The following is a 23,029-nucleotide window of genomic DNA, read 5'->3' as shown; positions in this document are numbered from 1 at the left end:
CCACAGGGGTGCTTCAGGGGAGCACTGACACCACTCCCTGATGCCCCTCATTAGCCACAGTCTCTACTGAGGTGTGACCGTGACAGGTGATGAGAAAGCAGCAACTTTAGTCACCAGCCAAGCTGCAGTTCCAAGCCATGTTCAGGCACTGGTGTGACAGCAATGGAGTACGATGGACACAGGACACAAGTGTGCCTGTAGGCTCTCCTGCCAGAGGCATAATCTTGTAGTACACAAAGGAAACACCTTTTTTCTGTGCAGACATTTTTCCTTACCTACACTGTCATTCTCTCCCTGGGTTTCCATACTGTACCAAGTCCCTTCCTGAACAAGATGTACTGAAAAAGTCTTTGAACCACTGAACCCAAAAGTGGTTTAAAAGGGATAAATTGCCACTCTGTAGAGAGCAAATACAGTGTGTTTAACTAAAAAAGTCAAGGCCTATGATCTAAAAATTAAATCTAAATTAATAAATGTTAAAATGCCTAAATACTTTTAGCACTATCCTGCCAGCAGAAGTTCAAGCACTGATTCACCTGTTACCATTTGTAGGAATTGTGGAAGGGCTCATCTTTTATCACTGATCAGCCATGGTGAATTTAGGATATTGAACTGGGGGGATGTCTCAGGTGTGCTTTTTTTACATAGCAGAAGAGAATATGTAAAAAAATATGAGTTCATAGCAATGAAATGTTAACAGATACAGGATCATATTATTTTAAAATTAATCATAACTTAAAAACAGCCTCGAGACTCACAGGGATTAAAAGATAGCACTGAGCAGAGGGCAATGTTGTTGCATAAAAACTGCAGAGATTTCAAGGTTTCCCATCCCTCCTCATGTATTTTGCACTGGAGCAGAACAAACTTTGATTTTTTCCCACTGGTTGTTAGAAGATATTCTGAACTATACAGTCTAGAAGGGAGAGTATGTGAACCTGGGACTTAAACATAAATCTCCTTTATGGCAAAAATAGATCAGATCCACTGCCCCACACCCACTGAACCGTGAGAAAGCCCATATTCATCTTTTCTGCCCCTTTGGTAAGGAAAAAAATGGAAGAAGTGAGACTCATACATTTGGGTGGGGACACACACAATGACACAAAACTGAACCTTCAAACCCCATGGTAGTTTCATTGCTATCTAGTCAGCTTTGGACTTTGGAAGAGAATGGCAATCTACGTGAATCAAATCCAGTATTAGCCAAATAATTGCCTGTAAGTATGTTACTGTCCAATAACATTGTATAAGCACACTGACACAATTTTACAGCATCTGATAAACTAAGAGTTCAGTCACATGAAAACATCTGGTTACTCCCACACATCTGCTTACAGCCACATGCTGTAAGCACACTAAATGTAGAACAAAAGAACAAACAGATGTGTAGGCATAAGTGTAGGATTGTAATTGTTCCTCTGCCAAAAGTGCTGGAAAAATGCCAGTTAGGGTTTTTATGTTTTTTGGGGGTTGCTGAGATTTTTTGCAAGTAAGGGCAATATTAACAATTTTATTTATATTTTTTAACCTTTTTACTACTTTGACCTCTGACACTGTAAGCCTCTATAAGTGTATCTTCTACAGCTTGGGGTGAGGGTTTCTACATGTAAGTCACCATGTGCACTCCAGGGGTACAGGACCTTGCTCTATTCAAGATAATAGCAAAGTTTATTAGCTCCAATGGGATCAGTACCCTCTATTACTGAACTATGGAACAAGCCTCTAATGTAAGAATAAAGAAGATTGTCCTTGGAATTAACTGATGATGGTTTCTTAGAGGTGCACTTATCCAACACAAGTTTCTGACCTAAGCACACCAACCTCTTAAGGTCTGATTTTTGAATGACAATTTTCATCTGTGCTAAAAACAGTTTTCCAAACCTCAGCCTAAAATTTTCCCAAAGAGTCATCACAACAGAATCAGAGAACGGTGGAATAATTTGGGTTGGAAGGGACCTTAAAGACCATCTGCTTCCAACTCTCTGTCATGGGGTAAAACTGTACCTCAGCCCAGTAACGTGTACAGTGTGCTCTATTCCTGCTGCAGAAAGACCAGTGATCGTCCAAAATAGCATCCCATAAAGCTTCTAACACAGACAAATATGCCTTCTGAGTATTGAACTGCATTTTCCTTTTATGGTATTTATTGAGAATTTATATCCAAGTGACAAGTGCCTTCAATTTCTTACTTAATCAAGACAAATGTATATTGCTCAGCACTGAAGAGTCAGTTCTAATGCATTTAATGATGCACCATGAATGATGGCACAGTCCTTACCAAGCTCTGCTTTTGGCATCCTGATGCTTTGCTTTCTTTTTTGTTTTTAATTTACACACAAAATTAAAAAAGTATTCATCTTAATTGCTAAAACAAAACTATGTAAAAAGGAAAATTATTATGTTGTTACCTACCTCACCATTAAAGAAGCAGAAAATTGTAGCCACCAGTAGACCCTGTAAAATAAAAATATTCTTCTTTATTACACATACATATGGGGTATTTCAGATGTGAGATAATTGCAGTTTCTGATAAAATTCAGGTATAGTTAGCAAAGAAAATGTAGGACAAATCTAAATGTGGTGGTTTATTTCTGAAAATATAGGACCATCATCTACTGTGATGCATCTGTCCTTTAAGAAATGAAAATTCAGCATGATGAGAAAGTCAAAGTCATTTACAGGAATATTGCATGAAGGTATTTAAAAATTAAAATAACACCATTAATCCTCTTTTATTTGCTTCACACGCCAACTGCTTTCGAGCTCAGGTGAGTGAGAACTGTAACACTTCCTACCTGGTAATGCATAAGGATGTGCATCACATAGTCATAGACTTCCTCGGCGATCCGGCCCTCTGGTCGCCATGGAAACAGGACAAACTCAATGCCAAGGAGTGGAACAAGAATCAGGGTAGCTCTCACTGCTTTCATGTACAGGTTGGATTCGGCCCTGTGGGTGTCTTTCAGCTTGGTTATGAGAACACGGACAATATTTAGCAGGAAGAAAAGGTTCACCTGTTGGAAAATGAAATGTCACTGAAGGCAGTCTGAAAAGTAATCTCACACACCCATCTGGGAGACTAAAAACCAGACAACGCAAGAAAACTCAAATTACATGGCAGGCACTGTGATTGTACAAGAAACATCATTTAAAGCTCTTTGAAAACACCTTTTACATAACTGAGATGTGCCTCTAGTGGTATCCACATCCATTCCTCTAACTCACTAAACAAGGCTGCACCCAGATGACCACCATCTGCCAGTGTTAACAATCTCTCAGCAACAGTGAAGGATTAGGTTTTTTTCTGAAGGACTGTTTCTTTTCAGGTTGGTCTAGAAAGAAGGTGACACTTTTCCCTCTCTGCATTTAAATATGGTTCTTCAAAAAGCTAATTTTTATCTTTCAAACATGTACTTGACAAATTTATAGAGAAGAAAAAAATCAAAATAAAAAAATAAATATAAGAACACATGTTTCTACAAGGAAGTGTATACTCCTCTAGACAAACAGTGGATTTCACATTGTCACAGTGGCCAGTGGTTGGAACTTTTATTCATTCAGCAGAGCTGGAAATGGGGCAAGCACTGAGGTGATGCCCTACATCATTCTCATGCACTACTGAACTTGATTATTTCCATAGCTACTAGGGCTTTTCTTGTTAGAGGTGGTGTATCCCTGCTCCTTCAGTCTGACCAAAACAATAGTCCCAAACTGAAATCACAGCTGTGCAGACTAGATCTTTCAACATGTGAGTATTCACTGTAAGCAACCACAAAACTAAAACACACACACATGTATAGACACATACCCTGGCCCAAGGATGAGAATAGCCAGAGCAACAGCAGCAACAAGGGATGGTTACAACCCACTTTCATCTCCTGTGCAATGCTGGCAGCCTCTGATAGAAGCTGCAGCTGGAAAAGACCTTGAGAGCTCAGTCAGCCCATCACCCTGCCCAAAGACTCTGATGCAGGACAGCGCTGTTTAGGGGACCCACTGTGGAAGGGAGAGACACAGAACCAGTCCTATCTCAGCTTCCACAGGACTGTCTGTCCTTGTCAACAACAAAGAAGAGGGCTGGGCAAAAAGGCAGCAGATAGACAGACAACTCCTTTCTAAAAAGCTTTGGGATTCCTGGCCTCTGTCTTGTTGTAGGACAAGTGCAAGCAGGGAAGCCATTTCCGACCATGTGTGTCATGATGCTTCCACAGTCCCAGCAGAATTCTTTGTGTCAGTTCAGGTTTTCAGAATAAACAGCTGTCTATTGTTATAGCAACATGGTCTGTGACAGATTTGGGATGTTATTTATATTCTACTTACATGCTATTTAAATAATTTCAAAGGAAATTGTTTTACATGGGAAACTACTGCATGAATTTCTTCTGGAAGCCTCCAGCTACCTTTAAGCTTTGTTTACACAACCAAGGTCTTCTGACTCTTTCTCAATGGATTTATTTAGATTTTATGTTCTCATCATCCCCATTTAACTTCCTATAGTACACATAGACAATAAGTTCTTCCTCCATTTCTAAATTTAATCCTTTTCAAATCTACTTGTTCAACATCGATGTGACTCAAACACTGAATTTTCAGCTCTCTCGTGTTTTGGAAGCATGTCCAGTTCCTCTAACACTGTCTTTGAATGCTAACTGAAGATGAAAGTTGCAGCAACCAGGCATGAAATACCACACAACAAGCTGTTTCTTTTACATCATGCACAGAATTTTTCTATTTGTTTCACTTACCCCTCAAACCGAAAAAGCACAAAATTAAGCATGCAAAGTTTGCAAATAGCTAACAGGGCAAACAGAAGGCTGGATGAGGCAAAGCAGAGAACAGAGCTGAGAAGAACAGCGTTAAGTGTCAGTAGAAGTATGAAGCCCCAGTACTGTTGATGAATATCTCTTCTGTCACAAAATAGAGTGAGATTGGGATGAACTGAATTCTTAATTAAAAGTGATGAAAACAGGTCCTGATTCTAGCAAGGTAGTGAGGAGATTTTTACCCTTAAGCAAAAGTAGGCCAGTGTAGCTACTCACAAGCATGTCATCATCAAATTGCCTGTGCTGGTTTGGGAAATCCCAAAGGAGCCCTGTTGTGTTGGCTGCAGCACGAGCTCAGAGCAACACAGCGATAGCTCCACAGTGACCTGAAAACTGAACCGGGTGAGCAAACAAAAATGGAAACAAAGGCAGAGAAGGCAATCCCAGCTAAAAAGAGATGTTGGTGCCTATGCTGGAAATTTAGTAGCATTTAGGTTCTTCCTTAAGAGTGGCTGTGAACTTAGTTGAGCTTCTAAGTCAATAGGTGCTGCAGTTCTTGAAATGAACTCTCCTCATATATGCTCCTGATATTTCTACTTCTCTCCATGTTGAGTTTGCACTAAGCAGTATGACAATCCTTATTAGCACAGAGGGGTTTAAATTCTGTTTAAATTCCTCCCTAGTATGATATAAACAGATCATTCTCAGCTCAAGACACTCAGATGTTTTTAGATAGTGCTTGGCTTTAATACAGTTGTGCTGCTTCTGCTCAAGGCTAATGTGCTTGGGAGCAACAGCTGTATGTGTTCAGGAAGACACATCTTACAGCTGGCCTGGGGACATTCCCAAGGCCAGGTAAGAGTGCTGAGGATTCAACTACTAAATTCCTAAGCCTTGCACTGAGTCCAGCTTAGAGTCATTAAATATAAGGACATTAAAGACAAAGCTAGAACCTCCTGAACTTCCTTCTAGCACATGTTCACTCAGAACTTGCTAAAAAACCTTGCACCTATAAAGGCCTGTCAGACTAAGACAACAATACATAGCATTATTCTAGGGAGAAGTAAACATCCCTGTATCATTATTTATATAAATAATGGCATAGCAGATTACAAATCCCTTTCAGTGGCACCAATGCAAATGAAATCACTAGTGCACTGGCACATCTGAAGTCTACACTGAAATCACTATTACTTGAGCTACAATGCAAACCCATTCCTTTTTCATTCCTGCCCTCAATTTTGGTGTGAAAACTGGCATCACCATCTAATGTTTCATTCCCATGCTGTTTCTTTAATTGTGATTGCTTGAACAAACAGTTGTAATTTAATGGTCAACTGAAGACAATTCCAATCAATGTGCAACCTATGTCTGCTCCCATTTCCTGTTTCTTTGGCAGGGATTTGACCACAGTTATGTAATAACAGGGACCATAAAAGCAGCGTTGTTGTTAACTTTATGTAATTGTAGGATTTTCAGTGATGTGCAAGAGTTAAATTCCCATTGGCTTCTGCCAATTCTCCCTGGCACCCACTTGGCAGTTCCTTTCATGTTCTTTGAGATCTTGCTCCTGCAAATAGAAACAGTGTCTTGTCCCTCATTATCTAATTTGCAGTTTAATATTGTTGCTTAAGTGTCTACTAAAGCAGGTCATGCTTAGTAAAGTGTGGAAATTGTATCTGGCAAGCAAGCTGCTTAAGCAAATGAGTGTTCTGTTCACAAAGCCTAAACACATGCATTTAATCTAACATCTTTATCCCTGGCTTGTCTTTTCTGAATTGACATATTACAACTTTTTTTTTTGTTTCCATAAAGGAAAGCAACTCCTTTAAAGTACTTTTGCATCACGGACAATATGCGCAGTTGTGTTTAATCTCTGTTATTCCTACATGATTTTAAAATAAATTTACTGATGGTACTGAGGCAAGAAGAATACAAGAGAAACACCTTCAGTTAGCTCATGGCAATACAGAAATATCAAAGGTGCTCATAGTTGGAAAATCTAAAGAGAATGGACAGAGGCTCTGCCCAAACCAACTCTACGGAAATGATTATTATGCCTCCAGTAAAATGAAAGAACATTCCTAGTGTTGCCTTGAATGAAAAGAAGACTTGATCATTTGGGACAGATCCAGTGCATTTGAAGCCTGTAGGATCCTCGCCACTTACGTGTGATTTTGTGGAGGCCACTGCTTGGAAGGATAAAAGTATCTTTCATCCTAAAATGAGGTCACTTCATGGAAGTATAGCTTTTACACCACTTTTTATCTTGTTATATAAAGCAAGTTCTGACTAATACAAATTATAGTTCATCTTTAAAGAGGTTTACTTAAGTAGTATATCTGTGAAGAGATACCTGAACAATAGAAGTGACAACACACAAAAACCCCCTATACCTTTTTGTGAAAAAAGGGTTTCATCTTCTGTGTAAAACAGGGAGAAAAAAAAAAAGGAAGTATTTAGAACTGGGTTTAAGTTTACAGATAAGAGCACAGCAGATTATTTAGTGTCCTTACATTAAGATATACGGCAGACCTGACTCACAGAAGAGATTATCAGCATTAATTCTCACCCCAAGGACAACAGATCTCAATAATGTCTTGGGGACTGCCTCTGGCTTCCCACACAGAAAACATTCTCAGCTAAAGGAAAAATTGAAAGTGTTCTATTGTACTCCAGGTAATATTTAGTCCTTCCTTATCACCAGCATTTAAGTGGAATGACAATAAACGTTGCAAAACCTCAGTTTCCCAAAGGACCAGAGGTACAGCTCCTTAATAAGGTCAAGACTTCTTGTACCTTCTCTGTTCAAGGCACCTATTGGGTTAAATGGGAGACCCAAGAATGACAGTGACCTCTAAATGTTAGCCTCAGGCTTTTATCAACTTTATAAGTTCATCAAGAGCAGCTAAAAAAAAAAACCAAAAACAAAAAAGGAGAACAAAGTATTATCTGAAAAATGCTTACCAACAGAGCAGCACAAATAGGGCCATGGATGATGTACAGCAGATGAGTATCAGAGCTGATCCAACAACTAGAGAAAACAAACAGGAAAAGAAAAAAATGCCACTTATTATCTTTGTATTCCTTCCTTTTTTCCCCCCCCTCCCTTAAAGAAAATATAAAAGTTTTGCAAAAGAAGTTGAAATGCTACTTACTTGTCATTATAATATAAAGTTCTAGCAACAGCATGTATGCAGGCAGGGATCAATGGGAAGCCTGTAAAGAAAACAGCATTTTCTTCATAAGAAAACTTGGCTTTTAAGTAAATAAACTTGTGTATCTTGTAGGAATCTTCTGTATTTTCACCTGATCCAAACTATAAACCTGCAGAACAAATAAACTAACAGGGACCAATTTAATTTTGCTTTTCTCAGATTTCTTTCTGAGGGGTGTACAAAACTTTATTCACACTGACTTGCCAGGAAATCCACATCAACACACAGAAAGAAAACACAAATCAAATTATAATTTCTTAGAATGTAACAATTGATCTTCATTAACATAGAGACTTTTCAGGCTGCAGCCTTCAATAATGCCAAATAGGTGGGTAATATTAAATGTATATAAGGCCATAGTTTTAACAGCATGGTTAACAATGTCCATCATGTCCTCACATGATCCCACACCTTGCTGGGTGTTCAGAAAACAAATCTGAAATTTGACTCAGGAAATCAGGCTGAATTGAAAAATTAAAAAGAATAAGCAAATTATTTATCTGGGGCCCTTAACACTGGGGTGGTACCTAATCTTCAGGAGCTGCTGAGCACCTCTGACCTTTCAGCCACATCTCAGCTGTTCCTCAGTGGGACAGCAGTGACCAGGTACCAGGTTATAGCCGAGGGTGCCAATACCCTGGGGCTGAGGAGAGAGTCCTCCCTTGCACTTTGTGAATAAGCAGTTGTGCACTATCTGAAATGACCAGGTTTGCCGTGTTAGTTTTGGTATCGACACCAATTGAGATCTTCGACTACACCTATTCTGTGTTTGCTTAGTGAACAATACAGGTCAAATGGAACTGCTGAAAAAATAAATCCTTGGCCATCTCTAACTTAGTTCTGACCCTCCACCCTAGACATGGCGAGACTTCTCTGAAAACAAACATTCATTCCTGAATAAACATCTTCAAGATGAGGAACAATGAATAATTACTTCTTAATGTCTTTTTTATAATAGGAGACTTTTTCCTCTATACAAAAGGAGGAGTCACTTCCTGACTCCAGAAATGTATAATCTCTCTTTCAGCAAAGACAGAAGTACATTCAACTTCCTACGTTAATATTTCTAAGCTTGTTAAAACATTACAAAGAGGAGGGTGTGTCATCATCATTCAAAGCCACCAGCTCAGAGAAGAAAAGGTACAGATGTTCAAAGGAGGAAGACACTGCATTGGCCTGAAAATACAGAGGGTGAAATTACATACCCCAGCCAAGAAGGTAATACCACATCAAGTGCTGCTTCTCAGCAAAAACAGCTACCACAATAAGAGTATGCAGGTAAATGCCTTCACACAGCATCCAAAAGTAGTTGCAACCCATCAGATACAGATAGATGAACTGTGACACTTTGCAACTAACCTGCAGAAAAAATTTGTAAATTGTAAAAAAATCTCATCATTTGCAAAGTGGAAAAAATACCAGTCGAGTCAAAAGCTGTTTATTCTGTTTTCCACTACAATTACAGGTTTATTTACTCTTTAAAATAGATACTTTATGAAATTAAAATTCCATATTTTATGGTGAAGGAAAACTTAGTAACTGAGCCAGTTTTTTTTATTATTCATACATGAGGACCTTGAGATCCTCAAGCACAGCAGAAAACTGCAATGATATTTTTCCTTATTGAAAACCTTGCCACACTTGAACATTCCAACTCCTTAAATTTTCTGATGGTAACCACAGAAGAAAATGTACTTTGATGTGGGTAATGCCCTCTCAGTTTTACAAATCACAACAAATAACTACTTCAGAGAGCAATTTATGGTTTTAAGATGCTTATAATACTTCCAATTTTAACCTACTCATAACCGTATTTAGACCCTTTTGAGAACTTGCATAGAAGGTTCTGAATAACCTGGTATTTATTTGTATTTATCTTCTTTTAAAACTTATTCTACAATTTAAATGCTTTAATACAATTTATTGTGAAGTCTAAAATGTGAGGTTGTGAAAAAGGAGCAACAGTTGCAGATTTGGTCACAGTAGATCCCTTTTTTTCCTTCTTCTGAAATTCTTGCCTGTTTGATTGTTCTATTTCTGACACTTGGATTAAAACAAAGCAAAAATCAATATTGTTTTACCATTTTCTGCTACCTAACTCACTTGATTAGCAGCTATCTCAAGTATGTTTTCCAGCACATTGATGACAGCTTCTGGAGTTTTGCCCTAACTTTCACAGAATTTAAATTTATCTTACAGCTCTAAACCAAAATAAAGCCAGAGCTAGGGATTTGTTTGTTTCTGTATTTCATCTTCAGGCTCTCCTGTTGCTATAGCTCCTAACCTTTTGGGAGAGGCTACTGATTCACTCACCCCAGTATTGTTGGGAAATGAGAGTCAGAAAAATCAGACCCAAATGGATGGATTTTTTTTATTTTGCTTTTTACTTTTGGAATATAAGGGTCATCTTTAACTCCTTTCACCAAAACATTTTAATTGGTCTCATTTCAACTGAAGATGGCCAAATTAAACTCATAGGAAGGTAGCTGACAGATCCAAAATACCTTGTAAAGCAATTTTTACTGCCCTTCCTTGGTGATTTCAATTGTCAGCCTCACTGACATCATCTAGAACAAGCTCCTTTCTTGCAGATGTTTCAGTGCAAAAGCAGTTCTGGGGAGCTGGGAAAAGGAGCTCAGTGTGCTCAGCTTCTTAGAGCATTTTTACTATTTCACAACCTTCCATATGAAATGCCCAAATCTCTGTTAGACATCTGTTGTACCACGTCACATGGACACAGAGTTACTGAACGTTTTCAGCTCACCACATACAGCATTTGAGCAACTGCTCAGGTCTCATCTCTTCTGTGCTGCTGAAATTATTCACATATAAATAAACAAGGCATCAAATATACTTACCGGATTAGTTGCAACCAACTCCTGATTGTTGGCAACCGCTGTCAGTGAAATTATTGTTACAACAGAGTTGCAAACAAAAGAGAAAAACAGATTTTTGTGCAGGGTAATCCTTTGGCAACTCAAGCTCCTAGAAAAGAGAAACATGAGCAATTGAATACATGAGATGTCAACTGTGTGTGCTTGGGGACAACTCTGGCATTTTGAAATGCTGGAGCTCTTTATTAATAAGGATTACATCAAGCCTTTCTTCAGGTCTGGACCAAATTTAATACAACTGTGTGAAAGGTACCACCTTTCCTTAAACACTGATCAGAGGAAAGTAAGTACACTTAGTTCCATAAGTTTACAGTGAAGGACCTGCTTTGTAGTGGCCAGCTAAAAAAGAATTGAACACTATCACAATTTTCAGATTTACACCTTTTTTTTTCTGCTAGTACCTGAAGAATTTCCCAATTAACTATCACATCTGAACATGAAGAAGCTGTTTTACCCTACATTTCCATTTATCTATTTAATTTTTTGAGGATAATTCCCTTTTACTCATATTCTTGTCATTTTTGCTTCCTGAATCCTATAGTTAGAGAAATATCCAAATAAGAAAAATAACACAAATCTCATCATCCTGACTTTTGTGTATAACTAAGTTATAAACAGTATATAGGATACAATTATAAAAATCACTATATAACTGCACTTAATTGTGTTAATTTTCAAGATTTGCTTTTAAACTTGCAGTAAAATTAAAGAGAAAATATCTTTGGGAGGACCCTTTTATTTTTTTAAACAGAGGTTCAGCAATACTAAACAGTACTAGAAATTGTGGCAGCAAATTTCTGTATGTCTGTCTTTATAGAGGAAGCAGGTCTAACTCTGTGCTATTCCAAGAAACAGGACTGCTTCTCATACAAGGTTTTCAAATGAAATTCAGCTTTACAGACAAACCCAAAAGAAGATAGAAAGCTTTAACTTTTAATTCTCCCAACCCCCAAAGGAGCAAATAACATTCCTTATGTTATGAAAGCAGATGGTAAGTCTACAGATCTGGGTACAAATGAACTCTTTATGTTTAAGAGGGGGTGCAGCACATACAAGCAAAGCAACTCGACCAGAGTCACACATCAGTACACCAGCACCAGCAGTCAAGAGCCCAGAGCAGTGTCACAGTGTAAAATGGTCAGAGAAACCTCTCCACCCCACACAGAGAAGTGATGAAGACTGTAGTGCCAGAGTCATGCTCAGGAAATGCTCTTTGGTTGCTCCACAGAAAGCATCGACTGAAGCCTCTGCTGTGAAGAGTGTGTGCTCTGCAGCCACACCTACCTGCCTCCATTTAGTACAGAGACATGGAGTGTAGCTGATTGGCACACTGAAATGACTGACTGGAGGGGAACATCTACCACTTACACATGCCACTGCTGCTCACTGCTAGAAAAATCAGAAATACATTGACTTGCCAGCAGGGGACAAGTCTAAACTGTCACACAAGGGAAAAAAAATCAAGTTTTCTACCCTTTCTAATATCATGCCTGAAAGAAAAGATAAAGTAAGGATATTGGTGATTCATTCTTCATTTGGGAGAGTAGGAGGGAGTAGAATTTTTAATTCAACAGAAAAATGCAGATATGGAATAGCCACAAAGGCAGGAAGAGTAAAAGGAAAACATGAAACAACGAAGATGACCCAAATGAGAAGAGGAACAGTGGCTTCAGAGGAGTCAGCATGGTGGCTGCATCCTGTGCAACTCTCCCAAGAGCAGCACGTGAAGCACCCACGGATCCATGGACTAAGCTGGCAGGTTCAGAAACATGATGCAGTACCATAAATCAGGCAGCTTCTTCAAGTCAGGCCCTGGAACCCTGAGACATGCTGAGTCCACCTCACCAAACACAGGAACAGGAGACCCCCTTAGAAAGCAGTGCTGCCAGCACATGAACTGCATGAACTCTGTTTGCCACGTGTTATTTAGCTGAAGAAAATACAAAAGTGTCCAAAATACAGAACAGAGATTTGCACACGAATATAAAGGGATAAAATGTATTTCATTCGGCTTATTAAGATTTTATTTTATTCTTTTAATGCCATCGATGCATAAGCTTTGACTATTCTAACATGCAGTATTTTATGTTCTTTGCAAACATGTTTTCATATTTTTATCCTATATGGTTTATGTATGAAGAGAGACAATGCTAGATTCTAGCAAAGGGCTTTGTGTAAGTAAACAAGCCCTGAAGAACTCTGGAATTCTGTCTGCTTATTGTTAAGATTCAAGGCACAGGCAAGGAAGAGCACGTACAGCTAATGGGGCCATCTCTCGGGTCATCCAGCAGCTGTTCCTGTTGAATATTCAAACACACCCATCCACACCCACCTCCACCCATGCATAAAAGGATTGAAAGGATCACCGGACATGAAACAAGAAAGCAAGACTGATGACATTTAAAAACCAAGACTGTTTTTGGTAATAAAAGGATTTTTCCTAAGCCTCCCCACCCTCCCTCTTCTGTTATCCTTCCTATATTCTTTTTTCTGACTGTTTTTGTTAATGATGTAATACCCTTTAATCACTTAATTCTTGTATTTATGATCTAAGAAAATTTGAATGACCAACCCCTAGATTAAACCATATGTAGTAAAATAGAAACAGACCTGCTGCTAAATTACCTATTTCCCTTCCTGTTTTGACTCCTGCATAACTAGGGCATTAGGAAAAAATTGATTTATCCAATACTTTTCCAAAAGAAAAACGGTGACATTTTCAAAAGTTTTTGAGATCTAAGTTTTTTAGGTATTCAAATACTGCAAGATTCAACCAGTGAGATACACACATTCTGTGGAGGGAAATGAACCATTCAGATGTAACTAAAGTGAGTTAGGAACCTCCTCTATCCCTAACAGTCTATCAGTGGCTTGCCCATCTTTAAGCACCGTGTTGCTTTCCTCTATGAGAGCTGTCACAGGATTTGACATAACACTTGGGTCTTTTTATTCCATTGGATTTTGTTTGGCTTGGTGAGGGGGGCATCTTTCAAATTATAGCTCCCCTTTCTCCTCAATCACTGCTTCTTTAAGTTTCTTTTGTCTTGTTTCTCTTTAAGAAAACAATATAATTATTTTATCAGAAGATTTATTACAAACCCATGTATGATCTAGAGTATGCAATAAATTGAAAAAGCACAGGCACTGCAAGAAGTTACTTTTCTGTCTCATAGGTGAATTTGTAGAGAAAAAGATTATAGTTCCAAGTTTATGGCCCATTTCATGCTATTAAATTGCACTTGGAGGACACAAGTTACACACGGGACAAATATTTCCAGTGAGGCAATTTTCCAAAGAAAAATGAAAATTTCAAGTGCAAGCAGAAAATGCAGAAAAATTTTAATCCTAAAGAAGATAATTCAAAACACAAATAATTGATACTTGCAAAAAAAAAAATTCTTATGGAGAAAAGTGCTAAATTTCTAGTGAAGCCCAAAGATATTCTAATGGTCATCAATCTAGCAAAGGTTGTGTGGAAACTGTCAGTCACCAATAGAATAAATTTTTTGGAAACGACAAATTCAAAGGCATCCTCCCCAATAGCAAAAAAAAAAAAAAGCCCACCTGTTAAAGCTATGAATAATTATGCAAGCTTTAGCTGATACATAATACATCCTGGTATTAATCTAGGTCCTTAAATACCCTTATGGTACTAAAAATACTTTAGAGGAACTGTACATCCCAGGAGAACAGCTTGTAGAAGACTTTCTTTAGCTTCCTTTAAATTTTGTAATTTCCTTTTATATCCAAACATAACCACAGTGTAGAAAATGTGGTTTGTGGGCCTGGATTAATTCCATTGGTTCTCTGAAGGAAGATGATCCCTCTGCCACAGGGAGAAAAGATCTCTAGATGGTTAGAGAAATATGACATAGCATGTCATAGCATGGTAGCAGAGTAGATCACCTGCTTTTGCAGTAAGTGCCACAAACCAAGAGGAAATTGTCTCAGACTTCATAATATAGTACAGAAAAATCATACTTGGCTGTCTCCAATATTATAAAATCATATACTATCCCTAATTTTTTGCTTTCCACTAAGAAATCTGTCAAAGTATTTTTCCTGCCACATTACATATTTAGTCTGCTAAACTTTGTGTGACACTTATTGCAACAGTATAGACCTTTTTTATGCAAAATTAAGCTTCTTATATGGACTCAGTCATTTCACATGTTGATTTTGCAGAAGGAAAGTGAATTTGGAAATGGTAAGCATTGTTCTAACAGGTCATATGCAAATGAATTCATTAAAACCCAAATATTCAGGATTCCCTCATGAAAGGAGATCAGAAAAAGCTGAAGAATCATCTTGCATACTGGACTTCATAGAGAGGCTACAAAGACCCTGAGATTAGCTCAGCTGGTTAGAGCATGGTGCTAGTAACCATGTGGGTTTGATCCCACATGTGCCATTTGCTTGAGAGCTGGACCCAACAATCCTTTTGGGTCCCTTCCAACCCAGAATATTCCGTGATTCTGTGAAGTTGAAACATTCTAGTTTGTTGGGGGGTTGTGGAAATGTTGTGGAGACCTGGGGAAATAATGTGTAGCTAAACCCGAAACACTTTTTTTCAGCCAGATGTGACTAAAAAGGATAACTTTTATTTTAATCAGATATCAGCTACTCCCGCCTAGTCAAAGTCCACAGCATGAGAAAAGCAGAATCAGTGGCCACTGTATGTACTATTCATATTCACATTAGGAAGAAATTAGAGATGGAGTGAGACAGCAGGGCATAGTGGTAAGAAATAGGTAAGTCCAAAGAGCAGATGTGTGTTATCCAGTGAGAAATGATGGAGAAATGATTAAACTGGAGCCAGTTAACAAGGGAAGGCCATGCCGTGCAGTGCAGCAGTTGGTAGGGGGAATAAAGGAAAAACAAAGAACAGGAGTCTTTCACAGGGAATAAAAGTTCATAAAATATGATGTAATGACACTAATTTTAAAAGACATTATATTATGAGCTGTTGTGACAGGGTGATACACTGCTCAAAGTTTCTCTCAAGGAGGTAACATAATAACTGTTAGTCAGAGGATGACATGCCTGTCAGGCACATAATATAGTGAATAGAAAAAGGATTGTTTTTATTATTTACATTTCTACTGAAGCTCTTAGCCTTGTCATGTTTTGTGAGTACCTACTTTGGAATGTTACTGTACGTATCATATGTCATCAGTATTTTGGTCTCCACTTGCTCTTGAGTCTGGCTCATGTTTGGCATAACATAGAATCATAGAATATGAGTTGGAAGGGACCCACAAGGATCACTGAGTCCAGTTCCTAAAATCCATACTGTAATTTTATCACTAAAATAACCCAAACATCACAAAACTAAATCAGACATTCTCCCATTTCCCATTTTCAATGTATTCTACAGCCTTTGGCTTGCAGATTTTTGATTTTAGGTTCCTGAGAAAATAATCCTAAACATTTATTACAACACAATGTTCAATGCCAAATCAATATACTGGCTTTCTTCAGCTTCTTGCTCAATCTAATTTCATTTGGATGGCTGGCATTTCAAAGCACTGAAACTAGGGTTGTGGCAGCCACTGATATTTGATAAAGGATCTTAAATATACTTACTTAAAATAAAAGAATATGCCAAGAGAAATCAGAAGTGATGCAATTGAAAGACCGTGTCCGATGATGGCCAAGTAATACAAATTCAGAGCAGTCTGCAATACAAGAACAAAGCCAAGCACCTGTGACTCATACAGAACTATTGTTGAAACACATACTTATACATCTCTCCTGCATATAAAATGACTATAACAATACTAACAAAAGAAAAACATTTCAGATAATGATAAGACAAACCCAGGATCATGCAAAACAACATCTTACTTAAACCTCTCTTTGCAGGAAACAAAACAGATTATTTGAGATCATCACTAGAATGTACCTCTTACCAATTAAAACATCAGGGCTTCTAAGATATTCTTCCATGGGCTTTTTTGTGAATGTTTACATAAATCTGTCTATTTGAGCTACTGTACTGGGTGCCCTGCTGTCTGAGGTTTGGTTCTTCAAGTAACCCAATTCCTAAGTAAAACGTGCTCCCTACAGGAATTTACTTATTTTTTCTTCACAGAAGGCTTTTTCTTTATCATTTACAGATACTGTCTTGAAAGCAAGCTGGGACTATGATACTGGAAATTCAGTTATGATTCAACATTTAAGGAAGGGCATGAAAAAAGTTAATGACTCAAGAACAGTGAAGACTAAATAGTCTTGTTAAATAAGTCTCCAGCCAAATTATAAAATTATGAAAATCTGGATAGATACAAAAGGTAAAAAAAAAAAGGTAAATTAATATGTTGATATTACAATTAATTATTTAATATATAAATTGAGCTAATTAATATTTTAATTCATAACATATTAAAAAAGTAAAACCTTTTTGCTTTCAGTTATGAAATCTGTCTCACAAAATTTCTCTTGCATTAAATTTAAGACTATCATTTAGCACATAAGGAAATGAAGATTTTTATATTAAATTTTACACTCTTACAGTAAGCATAACTATCTGGATTCCATAGAGAGAATTAGAGCATGCATAGAATGTTCAGATACAGCAAACTCTATGTATCTCCTGAATTTATTATTCCAATTTAAGACAGATAAACTGCAGCTTGATATACATATTAACTTTAGAAATAATACAAAAGATTCCAGGGTAAAGGTTTAAGTAGGTTGTAAGATGACTAAAAGGTACCTCTTTAAATATGCTAGAAATTTTTAAATTATCATTACTTTTAAAAATGAGATAGCTTTGTTAATAAAAAAAAGAAAAAAAGCAATATAAAATGTGTTAGTGAAAAATTCATAAAAAATTGGAAAAGAAAAAAACATGTGTTACCCTGACATGCTAACATTTGGGATGTGTAAATGACAACAGCCTTTTTCTGACAGGTTCATATCCCATATTACTATGCCATTCAGTGACCCATTTAGGCAAATGTGCATGTTAAGGATTTATAAGAGTTCTGTACAATTTAGAACTGGCCCAAAAGGCAGGGACTGCTACTGAGGGTGGGAACAACAAGACTTGAACAATGCACAACAGTCAGATTTATTGTGCAATATCTCACTCATCTTCTAGTGAGAGAGGGGATCATGCTGCTTAATAAAAACCCACACTGATTGAAGTGCAGAAAGCAGCAAGGTTTTCTTCAGACCTATTACTGCACTTCAGGAACAGCTTCTGGTGTGTGACAGAGTTGAAATATGCAGGCGAAACAGCCTGAGGGAAACTACCTCATTATTCATAAAGAAGGACCTTCATGGATCTGCTCGTGTCTGAATAATATCCTCAGTTCTCAGCCAAATATTAGCAGGAATCAATGAATATAGCAATTCTGCTACTAGAATTAAATTGCCTTTAATGAACTCAGGGTCTCATGATTTGAGGCAAAGCAATAAAAAAGTGCCTCATTATCATCTGTTACCACCTTTTGCTCAATGTGATTTCCAGCAAAATACCCTAAAGCATTCAAAGGCAACGATGTCAGAAGTTGCCATCTCTTTTACATATCAGAGTTTTTGATACAATCTGCTGTTATTGAGCCCTTTTCCATGAGATCCAAATTAATTTTCAGCCTATCCTGATCTGCATTTTATATTCCTAGTTCTTGAAATTACTTTCAATTTAATGCTTCTTCCCATGACCAACTGTTTCATAAAGTATAATAGTGAAAATACAGTTGGGGGAGGCAAATAAGTAAATTTGCCCATCATATCACATATACAGAGTAGTTCAGAGAGGTCATTTAGATTTTTATTTTGTCTAAATTTTTCAACCAATGGGCATCTTGAAGATCAGCTGAGGTCTCTACATATTCCCACATGGGTATGTGTGTGCATAGAGTCTACTTTTGATATACAGAAAATAAAGCATTTTGCTGCCTGACTTTGAGATATTTGGTATGCTTGCAAAGTTTCACATAAATCAACTCAAAGTATAGGTTTTCTATTCATGTGAGCAGCTTCATATCTCAGAAACTGAAAGAGGCATTTGGGAGTCAGGACACAAGATAAACAAAGGAAAAGGATCACAGGCTAAGACAGACACTATCCAGCAGTTCTCTTCATTTAGTTCCCTTTGGTCTCCAAAGATCCTGTGGTGAATCTACTCAGTTACACCTTGACTACACTTTTGTAACAAGACAGATTAGGTCTGCTTTTCACACTGAGGAGAAAAACCTAACCCCCAAACATCCAAACTCTACTGAAAGCTGCCTTGAAGATGTGTTAATCCCAAGGAAAAACTCTGCCTATGGACCTGCTGAGAATCTGTCACTGTGAGTTAACTGGATAAACCCATGTACTCAGCACATCCTCCAGAGACAGAAAAACCTCCTGCAGTTCTGCTGAACTTGGACCCCACTTCAAGATTCCAGAGCAAAACATAAAGGTCTCCCCTTGCAAGACATACACTTCGCTTACCAGTAGATGACTCTGGATGAGCTAGACAAGTACAAGTACCTACACATTTACAAGACTCATAAACAAAAGAAAAGGATCATATTATTCAAGCAGTTGAAATCAGCTGTAAAAGACAAATCAGGTTTTGAGTTCTTTGGGGTTTTTTTTGAGTCTGTTTTGCACAATTCGCCATTGTTGTTCAACATTCTTCATTTTGTTATTTGAAGCTGCATCAACTCTGCAGCCGTTTGAGTTTTGAAACCTGGGAAATCTTTCAGATCAGTTTCTCGACACTGGTAACACGCACTCATTCCTTTCCTACCTTTACTTTTTCATGTGTGTAGCTATTACACTGAGTATAGTTTGTCCATGTCCTGTTGCTTTCGGGGTGTCTAAACCAATTCCCATTTGGATCACAGATCTTCGTAACTTTTTCTGCAATCAAAGTTGACGGAACAAAAAACAAAAGAAAAATGAAAGAAAAATACAATAGTCAGCACTAAAGTTCTATTTCCTGATGCCAAGTATTTAATAAAGATTGGCAAACAAATGACAGCTTTATTAATATGACTAGAGAGACTTTGCTTGTTACTATGAATTCTGAGAAACCAGAGGTCGTTGCTTTTGCTTGGCAAGAGCAGACTATGATGTGATTTTCCTTAAGAAAACAAATAGATTTTCCTCCTCCAATGCAGTAAGTATCAAAATATATTGAACAAACTGTTAGAAAACTACCAGATGAAGTGGCAAGTACATTTAAATGGCTTGTTTAGCATCCAAGATCTAAACTGAAGTTTGACATCCTACTACTATAAATTAGGATTGGACGGGCATGAAAATAGCAATAGAAAAACTGCTCAAGAACCAAAGCCGAAAGCTTCTGGAACCACAACAATTTCTATCATCAAATGGAAAGAGGCATGAAAGGATCCTGGGAAATACAAAGTGAGCAGAAAGAGAATGACTATACGTTTGTTATATTTTTCACATGCTCACAGAGTTAACCCACAGAAAGAGGAAACGATTCAAAGTGGGAGAAAATCTTTGTCAACTTCAAATGCAAAATTGAGGTAAAAGTCATATTTCTGTTTGTCTGTAAGAGAAAAAAGCTCATATCCAAGACGAAAAAAGTATTACCTAATTTCAGTTCCTACTCTCTAACCTATGAAATCCCTCAAGGGCATAGATCAGAGAAGAAAATAAGTAACTTGTCAGTTTTCTGTGTGATAAAAGGAAAATGCTAATAATGGTCTTAAGTTTCTGAAATTCTGGAGCACTAATGACTTGAATGGGACAAACAAGAGACTTCAAGCACTCAAACACCCATTTCATTAAGAAATAGGCTGATGTAGAAGTTAATGCACTCTTACCCGATGGGTTGAAATCCTGGAAGTAGTCAGGACAACGCTGCACTGACACAGTTCCGGCAGCAACATCACTCCAGCACAACCAGCCATCCCATGTCCTGTTACAGTAGGGACCTGCAAACATGTAGAGACCTGGCAATAAAATAACGACCCCTCTTTTCATAATAGACTTCCAAAAGTAAGATGTAAGACTGGGTAAGGTAAGTTTGCAGCAATGAGGAAAAACAAAAGGAAATAGAAAACGAAGATTTAGAGATAATTGATTAAAACTCCACCTAACAGAGATAGTTCCTTGTACATATATTTCTTCAAACACATTTTGAAATTCATTCTCATTCTACATCTGCAATTTACAAACTTCCGACCCAGACCACAGTGGGCCAAAAACCCTAAATCAATTCATAGTCAATGACGCATCTTAGCAAAGAGTCTTATGTTTCCAAAGACCATTTTATCAAATTTATATATATTTTGGGTGTATACCAAGCCTATCCATTTGTTTGCTAGCCCACTGAAAACACAGTGGTACAGTGGTATTCTAGAAGCCATGAGAAAACTGGCTGGGAGGCAGCCACAGCTCCTCTGCCTCAGGCCGAGCTGAGCCTGCAGCAATCCCTGGACAGAAACTTCTCTAAGTGCTCCAGGAACAGGGAATCCACAGTGTCCCTCAAGAGCCCATTCCAATGCCTCACTGCACTCACAGAAATTTCAACATCTAAAATAAACTTCCCTTGAGAATGAGCTGCAGTTTTATAAACAAATTCTTTCCCAAAAGGCACACAGAATGGCTGACCAATGCTACTAATTTGAAGATGTTTTTAGCACCTTGCTACAGTTTTCTTTTAAAGACTTAATAATTCCCCCACCTCAAAGGCAGTTTTCAAACATCTTGTAATTTCTCCTCATCTGAAGATTTTCAAATTTGTCCAGAGCTTTCTGAAGTTGGGCATAAGATTACACTGTCAGACTTGTACTCATTTCTGACCTCCAGGCATTCAGTTCCTCCAAAGAATCATTTCAGAAGGAAAAAATCTCTTTCTATAAGAACATAATTACTTTTTCTTGTCTCAAAAGCCATTCAATGTTTCCAGAGATTACCAAGTCAGAATCAGCGAATACAGTGAGAGGCAGAGTCACTGAGGTTATCTCTGAGTTATCAGAAAAAGCAATAATGACACTAATACAGCCCTCAGAGTGGGGACACTTTCAATTTTTAAAGGCAGATATGACCAGGCAGACAGAGGCATCATAGGAACATGAAATGAAATAAAGTGGCAAGATGAATTAGCCAATTTTTAAATATATATATTTAAATCAACTCTTTCTAAGCAGAAATAAAAGCTTTGTGTTCTATAAGAAGCAGGTAATATCACATATTACTTTATCCTCATGCATCCCAAAGTTATATTTCTAAAAAACTGTACAAATATTGTTACAACCTGAATAACACTTGCTAGCAAGACAGGAATTTAATATGACTAAGGGATCCTGAATTAGTGAAATTATATCTGTTGACCATTTGCCTTAGTAAGACTTCATAAAAAATAATTTCTACCTTCTTTTCTGTGGATTGGATCTTGCATGATTTTCTGGTAGCATTCATACTGTGCTGTCATAATTTTATTCCGTGTGACACTCAGTTGCATGAATTCCTCTGTCATGTTCTGATGTCCTTCAGATGGTACAGCAGTGGCAAAAAACTAAGAAGAGAAAAACTTCTTTTAGCAAATCATGTAAAAGCTCCAACACAAACTTCTTCAATGTCTACCTTTTATATTTTAAATATTATTTTACTGAAGGAAAATGATCTTCAAATATTATTACTGACAGTATGATTTTGTGTTTTTCTGGTTAATTTATCAATTTTTACTACTGAATCTTGACAAATATCTCCTGAATGAGCCTGGATGAGTAACTAGCAAGATTTGTAAATAATAACGGCAACATGCTTAAAGCACTGAGAGAGTCAGAAGTATATGAACAGCCTTTGCAAAATCCAGAGACATATATCAAAGTTTAGTCTAAAAGGCATTTCAATCTGGCCCAAAATGATCCTTTATGAAAAATGAGTTTCCATCTATTTTATTCACTGAAGCGTTTGGTTTGTCCAGAGCTATTTGGTTTCTCTGGTCTGGTGAACCATAAAGTCAACTCTCATAATACCAGAGGGTTTTCAGAAGGCAAAACATACATTTTTATAGTTATTAAAATTTTTAAAAAAATCAGGATTCTAGATCAAAACATAAACTTTTAAAGTACATTTTAATAGTAATTAAATATTTTATTGGAAGCCAGTTAATTTCATGAAAAAACAAAGCTGTAGATTTGAACACTGTACCACTGTCGTAAAAGGGATT

The 23,029-nt window shown here is 37.4% G+C and overlaps 1 protein-coding gene across 2 annotated transcripts in view; it reads right to left on the bottom strand.

Annotated features, from left to right (window-relative positions):
* The window catches only part of CALCRL (calcitonin receptor like receptor), a 66,253-nt gene that overhangs the window by 7,366 nt on the left and 35,858 nt on the right, over window positions 1-23,029 (bottom strand). Inside the window, exons 3-12 of one of the 2 annotated variants that reach the window (XM_071562257.1) lie at window positions 22,228-22,372; window positions 20,676-20,804; window positions 19,628-19,740; window positions 16,465-16,556; window positions 10,843-10,969; window positions 9,190-9,343; window positions 7,925-7,985; window positions 7,734-7,800; window positions 2,799-3,017; window positions 2,416-2,457 (exon numbers count right to left, since the gene is read on the bottom strand). In XM_071562257.1, the coding sequence (XP_071418358.1) occupies window positions 2,416-2,457; window positions 2,799-3,017; window positions 7,734-7,800; window positions 7,925-7,985; window positions 9,190-9,343; window positions 10,843-10,969; window positions 16,465-16,556; window positions 19,628-19,740; window positions 20,676-20,804; window positions 22,228-22,372 (1,149 nt within the window). The remainder of the gene's footprint in view (window positions 1-2,415; window positions 2,458-2,798; window positions 3,018-7,733; window positions 7,801-7,924; window positions 7,986-9,189; window positions 9,344-10,842; window positions 10,970-16,464; window positions 16,557-19,627; window positions 19,741-20,675; window positions 20,805-22,227; window positions 22,373-23,029) is intronic. The other variant, XM_071562258.1, reaches the window with a different exon arrangement.

Source organism: Pithys albifrons, chromosome 8 (genome assembly GCF_047495875.1).
Source record: "Pithys albifrons albifrons isolate INPA30051 chromosome 8, PitAlb_v1, whole genome shotgun sequence".
In the NCBI taxonomy this organism is placed as follows: domain Eukaryota; kingdom Metazoa; phylum Chordata; class Aves; order Passeriformes; family Thamnophilidae; genus Pithys; species Pithys albifrons.
This window is presented reverse-complemented; position numbering and strand designations above follow the sequence as displayed.